At 45.5% G+C, this 8,839-nt stretch overlaps 1 protein-coding gene across 1 annotated transcript; it reads right to left on the reverse strand.

The window, feature by feature from the left end:
* Positions 1-666: 666 nt before the first annotated feature.
* On the reverse strand, positions 667-8,204 carry LOC131231463 (probable alkaline/neutral invertase F). Its single transcript, XM_058227661.1, has 4 exons — positions 7,684-8,204; positions 4,581-5,018; positions 3,668-4,226; positions 667-1,199 (listed from the first exon to the last, which is right to left on the reverse strand). The coding sequence occupies exons 1-4, from the start codon at positions 8,182-8,184 to the stop codon at positions 907-909; spliced, it is 1,791 nt and encodes a 596-aa protein (XP_058083644.1). The 5' UTR covers positions 8,185-8,204; the 3' UTR covers positions 667-906.
* Positions 8,205-8,839: the final 635 nt, after the last annotated feature.

Below are 8,839 nucleotides of genomic sequence, written 5' to 3' on the forward strand. Positions count from 1 at the left end.
GTTTTAACCATTTTTTCGTTTTTATGGCATCTTCCACCATAGAGGCAGAGATCTTTCTCCTCAGAAACTAGGTGGGCCACCCCTATATGTTGGGCCGTCATGATGCTTTTGCTGGGTAATCATAACGGTGGTGTCTACTATTTCCGTTGTAGGGATGTCCTTCACAATTCACATCTTGGTCTACCATAGAGATCTCTCACTAGGTTGGCCACCCCCATATATTTGATTTACACCGTAGGTTGTCCATTGATTACAACTTGATGAGTGGACCATCATGTTTTCAACGCTAGGAATTCAAACCCCACTGTTTCATGTGGTGTGTTCCACTTGAGACTTCTTGTGCCCTAAAATGATCTGGCAAGATGGATGGACAGCGTGGATAAAACATATACATGTGGGCCCCATGGATCCACTGACAGGACCGTCCGTCTCTGGCTAGGCCCTGGTGGGGGTAGTACGCAATCCGCGCCGGTAAAAGATGAACGGATAGATTTCCCAGAAGACATGCCGCACACTGCAAGATGAATGATCCTGGATATCTCCGGTGGGCCTTTCTAAACCAAGCCCAACCCTATACCAGAAAAACTCCTCTGGTGGGCCATTCCACGAGCCCTTTCACTTGCAAATCAAAATCATACAGAGAAAAGAAATAGTAAAAAACCAATCTCCAAATCAAAAGCAGGAATTCTCTCAAATATCAATTATCTATCATCATACGTCCATCAAAAATCATTTTCTGTCGACCCCGAAAGACAAAAAAAATGCAGGTTATTTGAGCAAAAAGAAGGTTAAAAAAAAACAAAATCGATTGTTTTGCTACTTACTATTGTTTTCTTTTTTCAATTTGTTTTGTTTTTTAAAAAAGCTTTCATTTTTCTTTCAGGGATGCGTGTGTAGCTAGCTATGTCACCAGGAAGCAGAGCGTGTGAGCTTTGGTTTTATCAGCTTCTTATCCTCCTCCAGAGAGATCATTCCCAGGAGCGATGGGTCCTCTATCATCATCTTTGCCACCAGGTAACCGGAGATCGTCCACGTCTGCAGCTTCCTCGCCTGCTTCCCAATGTACCGCCCCGTCTTCCCATCGTAGTATTCTGGCCATCCATCCGCCGATATCCGCTGCTCCACCAACTCGATTGCCCGCCTCGCTATTTGCGGCCGGCCGCACTTGATGCACGCTGCTGTCAGCAGCCACAGAAGAACTGTATATATGCGCGAAACCCACAAAAAATTAAAATCAAATCAAATCAAATCAATCGGGTTAGATCAGAGAACAACCGACGATGGCCTTACAGTGGAGGGTGCATATATCTAAAAATCATATGAATAGATCAGTTAGCATTCTAATGACACGAAGGCACAATTGGTCATTTACGTTTGATCATGGACCGTTGGGATCGTCTACCACTGAGATTTCTTTCTAGGGACCGTCCATGATATGTGTCAGTCATCCAAACATCTGATATAGTAGGGACTCACCATGGATGGCCCATGAAAAGAAATACCCGCAGAGTGTAGAAATCCTTAGTCTTCAGTAAGGTGGCTAAGGTATAGCCGGCAGGGGCGGCTCGAAGGGGTAGGCAGGTGAGGCAATCGCCTAAGGCCTCCTAATTATGAAAGCCCTATATTATAGGACAGCGTTTGGTAATATATACACATGCACTGAGAAAATGCAACCTTTGAATATTTTTAAATTAAATTAAACAGATATAAAAGTGGGTTCCAGTTTAGATCGTTCATGAAAAACAAAAACAAAAACACACAATGGCTGGATCTCCTAACTGGTTGATTCTCGTACACTAAACAAATTATTTGAATTCAACATACATATTCCCACTAATTGGAAGATAGAATGGTTAAATCAATGGATTTTTTGTAATTTGGCCTATCTAGAATGGATCACCTAATTTAGAAAGTTTGGATGGAGTCAAAATATGCTATATTAACAATCTAGGAGTGCCTATTTATTAACTATAATACTGCTAGAGTACTGTACAATTCTAAATTCATTATTCTCACAATAGACGCGGATTGCATGCAGACCGCTTTAGGGATTCTTGCAGCCCTGAGCTCTGTGGGGTCCACATTATTATATGTGTTATATCTATTCCTTTGATCTGTTTCTTCATCCCATTTTAGAATATTAGAAAAAACATGAAGCAGAACCAAAGCTCAAGTGGACCACAACACAGAAAAAAAGTGGATATTGAATGCTCACCAGTAAAAACTTTTCTGCGGGCGGCATAAATTTTGGATAAGCTGATATTTATGTTTTCCTTTCATCCATCTAGGATTCACCTTATGAACAGGTCAGCAATTTTATTTATGGAAACTGATTTATTGGGTAAACTTGAATACAAAAGTTTAATCAGTAATTTTGCATTTGAAAAGGCAAGAAGCAAATTTATGGTTTAATTTTAAATTTATTAACTTTTTTTTATTTTTTAAACTAAAATGCCTCATTTTTATGACTTGCCTAAGGCCCCCAAAAATGATAGCTGGCGAAGAAAGAACGGCAACGGTTCATACTCTAACATATTCAATGGCAAGGGTCTTCCAACGTGGTGGATTTTTTACCCAATTTTAACTATGGACCCCACTTGTACAATCTAAAGGCCCAAACGCATTGCACAAGCGTTGTATACCACCTCAATAAATGAACGGGCAATCCATGGTGAGGCCCATCATATCAGTGGTTTGGATCGCTGAACTGTTTGACTGACTAAAAAGCCCCAAAAACTTCTACAGAAGCATTGTGTATTTACCTACCTCATGGGCCCAAGCAGAACCAGTCGCTCCTGCATAGCAATAGCGCTGTCAATGGACCAGATGGCCCACTTGGAGCACGATTAGGCGGGATTATACTAGGCCCGAGGTCCAGGCCCGGGCCTAAAATTTCAGCCCGTTTACCAGTCGGGCCGACGTTGGCTGTGTCTAGTAGCCTGTCAGCCCAGCCCGTTTAAGGTGTTAAGGGTATTTTTGTCATACATCAGGCATGATAGGCCGCACCTAATGAACGGCCGAGATCTTGCATTAAAGTGAGTGGCAGGGTTCGCGCTCAGACCGGATTGAACCCAGATCTAGCAATCTGGGTGAGACCCTGCCCGGGGGGCCACCTTTCGATGTATGCGTTGTATATTCACGCCGTGTATCCCGTTTTGTCAGCTCACTTTACAGGCATGGCCCAATAAATGAAACACATCCAAATCTCAGGCGGACCAGACCACAGGTGAACAGTGGTCATTCGCTATTAAAAAATTTCATGGGCCACAGATATTTTGGAGCAAGTTGATATTTGAGTTTTCCTTTTTTTCCATGTCCATGTGACCTTATCAACAAGATTAGATGGCGAATAACGGTGAGTGTTCAACTATCATTGTTTCTCGTGAGACTTGCATCTGCTTCATTTTTAGCTCCAATGACTGAAATAAGCTTTTGAAATAATGGACAGCGTGGATATACAACCCATACATCAAGGTGAGCCCCACGGTCAGGGTCCCACCCATATCGCTGGATCCGGGGTCGCAAGACTCGGACCTCCGCCATATATAAGCATCACGGGCCCGGATCACGCCTAAGATTTACTTAGCAGGCAGACGTCGGTCGACCCCGTGGACAGGAATATACAGCTGGCAATAATAAACAAGAAGGACGATGCGGAGAGGATTACCTGGCCAGGACCCGCCGTTGTGGTAACTCCACCGCGTGTTCTTGGGGTCGCACCCCGTGACGATCTGCCACTCGTGGCCCTCAAGCGCTGGGTAGGCGACCTTAAGCGGCATCTCGCCTATCAGATCTTCCCACCGCTCCTCGAACAGTTCCATGATGGCCAAGCACTGCTGGTGAGTCGCGAGTGAGCTGAGGATGGCAATGCAGTTCCCCACCAGGAACCACCTGAAGTCCATGCGAGCAGGGCTGACGTTGCCTATGAAGTACCCACCCTGCTTTGGCATGAAGTCGAAAACCCACTCCGGGATCGAGTCTGGGATCACGTTGAACTTGTTCACCGCCGTGTGCGAGTACTCCTCCGTCCGGTATCGGTACACGTTGTTCAACTGCGGGAAATCGAGCCAGAAGTAGGTTCGGATGTGGTAGCTGAGGGCCATCACCCTCTTGTCAATCCGCTCTATCAGCTGCTTGTCGTCCGCCCCCTGCTTCAGCATAGACCGCGTGCAGCGGAGCGCGAAGTAGAACAGGGCCTGGATCTCGATTGGGTAGCCATAGATGCCCTGCACCACCAGAGGCAGTCATCATATGTACGGTTCAGATTATTATTTTTTGCTCCCCTTCTTTTTCTGAACTAAGTTTGGACGTAAGCTTGTTTGGAGGACACTGGATGGATGTGGTTTTTGGGTGGCACCTACCACTAAAATCATGTGAAGGGATCCGTGGGATTTCAAATACTTTGATACTCTGGCAGTGCGAAATTCTTTGAAGATTTGCCCAAATAACATACAATTAATTCATGTACGGACTGGTTAATCTGATTTTGCACACCATGGGCATCTTAAAGTGGGATGTGTTTGTGACACCTAATCCATCAATCAATCAAAACCAGTTAAGAGAGAGAGAGAGAGACTGACCATCCTGCGGTCGATCATGCTACAGCCGTCGGCGCAGAGCAGAGTGGGGAAGGTATCGAAGCCGTCGGAGAGGCAGAGATTGAGGATGAGCTTCATGCCGCGCTGGACCTCGGGCATCTCAGCGAGGGCTTGGTCCCTGGTGCACTTAGTATAGGACTTAAGCAGTATGATCCACCAGAAGCCCGAATCAACGGGTGCGACCCGACCGATTGCGGTCCCGCCGAAGTCAGCGACGAGGGTTTCCATGGCGCGGTTGGCATCGTACATGACCTTGAAGCTGGCGGGCATGACGCCCTCCCCCAGGGTGAAGCAATCGATCCTCTTCTCGAAGCCTTGTAGGTGGAGGGTCTTCAGGAGGAAGTTCTTCACTATCTCCGGCTCTGGTTCTTTCTTCATCAGGTAGGCTAAGCCGCACGGCACGAAATCCCTCACGAATACCTGCATGGACGGATTACGAAATGGGTGCTTGAGAAAAAAAAAAAGTACATCGAATCCACACCGTCCAGGAAATGTGCCCAGGAGCTAGGTAGGCCACACCACAGAGGACGGTAAAATCATGCCTAAACCCTTTAAATTCACATGGTATGGCCCACATGAGTGGATGACCAAAATGCCCCTACAAGAATTTTCACTGAACGATCTCAACGAAATTTCTAAAATGCCACTCACGCAAGGCTCGCCCCTGGTGGCGCACTAGAACTGCTAGTGCTTTTCCACCACGTGATAATCCAGACCATTTGTCAATGAGATTCCACCGTCAATACAACGGCAGATTTTAACTGCTAGTTTGGAATTTGTTACCACTGACGAGTTTTCCTTTTTCCATGTCATCCATATGAGGCGGGACCTTGTAGATGGACGGTCCAGATCATCACCTAATGGCTGATGGGGCAGATGGAGCGAGCATCTAGGGGCCCACATCCTCAGCAATTATACAGGACAGCAGATTAAGTAACATCCCCGCGTGTTCGGAGCTCAGGACAGGCGAAGGCTATGATGGCCACTGAGGGGCTAGAGTATAACCCTTATCTACAAAGTCCTCTCTTTTCACATTGTTGTGGGTAAATTTGAACCGAGCCACATCCAGGTTGACTTACAACCAGGTTGACTTAGAGATATCAACAAGCAAAGCTTCGGATCAGTAGCGTCTGACCCGATCCGATTCTAAGGTCTTTTGTATAACTTTGACACCGACCTAGAACTTAAAAAAAACCATCATACATCCGACGTGTAGACTTCAACCAGGATTAGTTCGCTCATGAGTTTAGACGACTCTGAGTAGAGCTCGGCTCAGATAAGAACATGGCCGAAGACTGCACTAAGTGATTAACTCCCATAACGCATATTTGGAGCCTCATTCAGGGCACAATCTCTAGGTAACGGCCGACGACCGCACGCACGTAGCTCTCATGTAATGGCGAAGACTGTGTCAAGATTATCGGACACGTTCATTTCGACCCGAAGGTATATATAGAGGATATTTCAACAAAGAAAAGTACATAATATCTTGCACCCTAAACCTACTCAACACAACTTAGACCCGGTTTCCTAACCTAACTCTAGCCAGGATCTCCTTTGTTTTCCTCCTGTTCAGGCTCAGGATTCACTCTAAGTTCCACGTGCTCAGGGGAGGGTGGTCTACATATTAGCATCAACACATATCATTATAGTGAACGGGACAAAAAACAAGGAAAATCCATGGCCAAATTGCACCACACCATGGGAAGCAGCTGTGCTAAGGATGCTCACCGTTGAAACCTTCTTAGGGCCGACTTTGTCGTTTATTTTCCATCCAACCCCTTGATATGTTCATATACCCCTGGATGAAGTGAAATAACAAATATCATCTTGATCCAAAACTTCTGTTGTCCCTAAGAAGTTTTCAACGGTAGAAATTTAATTCTCACCGCGTGGCCCATTTGAGATCCGGATCAAAGTTAGTTTTGGAATAATATCCTAAAATAATATGAAAAAATGGATAGACGGTGTGGATAAAGTTAATACATCACGGTGGCCCCTCGGCGGCCGTCGGAGCCTCCGCCTGTACCGAGCTACGAACAGGCGGGGGTAGTACCTTATCCGCGCGCGACAATCGCACGGCAGTGCATGGCGAATGAAACGTGAATTTCAAAAAATGAAAAAAGTATCCGATCTGGTAGTCCGCGGTCTACATAGTAATTCGTAGTCCTAAAGTTGGGCCATCTGAATGGATCAAACAGACCCATCTGTAAAGTATGACTTCCAAAAAATCATCGCGTCCATTCAATCAAAGGACAGAAAATTGCATGGTTGTCGACTATTTATAATTTTTTTTTCCTGAATGATTGGAATTCGGATAATCTTTTCAGAAAAAGAGGGTCCCCCGTCTGAAGTGGGCCTCCTGCTGATCCCCATGGCCCAGCTGGCGGACTATGATTGCACTTCAGTAGTCCAAGGTCTACCAGCCTTCTTCCATTGTGTTAAAAACAGGAGAAAATGGAGGAATTGAGTAAGAGACATTCACACTTCTCAACCAGGGTAAAATCGCAAATTTAGAGTTCTTGAGAGATCCTCGAAACCGTTTAAAAGGAGAAGAAAGACTATGAAAAGGCTTTTCTTCGCGAAAAATCGTCGAAACCAAATTACGCAAAAATGCAGACGGGAATGATAAAAATCAGATAGTATATTCGAAAGAAACTCCAAAAAATCTTTCAACTCATCGAAACTAGCTCGTGAGAATCAAAACGAAATGCTTCAGAGGGAATAAATCTATGAAAACTACAAACTTACAGGAAAAAAAGCGATCAGAAAATCCACACAAACTCGGTAATTATAACCTTGGAAAATCTGAAAACGATCAATAAAACGGAAATCTCAGAAACCAGAAAATACAAAGAAAAATTGCAAAATGATTAAAAGCAAGAAAATCTCAAGCATGACTCTCGAAAGATCTGAAATATCATGAAATTACGAAGAAAAAAAAACACATCTCAAACGATCATGAAATGTCTAGAAAGACAACAAAGAATCAACAGATATCGAAAATTAGATTTTTAAAAAATCAGAAACTGTCATCCAAACGAAAATGTTAGTTCTAGGGCAAAATCGAGTGAGAAAAATCGACCTGGTTGTAATTCAAGGCTTCGACGCCTGGCTCGATAGCTGCCAGAGCTCCGACGGGAATGCCTTTGTATAAAACGATTGATCGCCTCAGCTTCTCCCACGCCTCCTCGACCAGCACGTTGTTCTCCGTCGACAGAGTTCCATTGGAACGGATCGCCAGCGAAGGCGTCGGATCTAGGCTATCCAGAAAGAACATGCTCCCCGACGGCTTCAACGCTGGGATCCGGAGGTTCGAATCGGGGTAAGCATCGTCGGAGTCACAGATCTGCATCCGTATGGACTTTTTCGGATTTTCCGGTAAGGGATCGGTGGGGTCTACTGCCAGAGGCTCTTCGGAAGCTGTTTCTGTGGAAGTGAAGGTTTTCTCAGATTCTTGCGGAGGGGAGGATTTTAGCTCGGGAGAGAGATTGGTTTCCGCCGAGATTTGAGGTTTCTCGACGTCGGATTGGAGGTTTGTGTCTTGTTCTGTAAGAGGAGAGAGAAAGACGGTGGTCGGAACCATTTTCCGGCAAGTGAGAAAGAGAGAGGATTTTTTGGTTTTGGAGGGAAAAGGGGGGTTATTTATAGTGGGAGTGGTGGGGTAGGTGGGAGCAAGGAAAGTGGGGCCCACAAGCTCTCTTTCTGCTCGCAGAAGCGGTTATGGACGGACTCGGGAGGGATGTTAGAAACAGACATGAAAGTGGAGAGCGATTCGCGCGAGTATGTCTTGAAGAGCTTAATTGTTACACGTGGCAACTTGGCATGCGCACTACCAATGTGGGTCCGATCGTGATCACGTGCCATTGCCAGGCTGTTCAGATTATGAAATGGGGCAACACATGTACGTTTGAAGGACGCCACTGGAGATCTATTTCTGACCCTCCATTTTCTCGTGGGCGAGGCAATCACGGTAGGATAAACCTGGTCTTGTACACGTGCTGCGATTCGTCCCTTCCATCTCTTCGCACACGAATCAGCGAAGCATTACAATTCACAAGGACAAGAAATGCGAATTGCGAAATCTACTCGAGCGTGAATGATGAATAGTACTCGCGGCAAAACGTGTCACATGCAGAGGATATCATGCGTACGAGGGATCCGGCCGTTCATCAGGAGGGCCTCACAGTGTATCTTCCCAGACTCATAACATCAGGCAGGTCCACTAATAAGGTGGGCCA

The sequence above is a fragment of the Magnolia sinica genome, chromosome 17, assembly GCF_029962835.1.
Source record: "Magnolia sinica isolate HGM2019 chromosome 17, MsV1, whole genome shotgun sequence".
Lineage (NCBI taxonomy): Eukaryota > Viridiplantae > Streptophyta > Magnoliopsida > Magnoliales > Magnoliaceae > Magnolia > Magnolia sinica.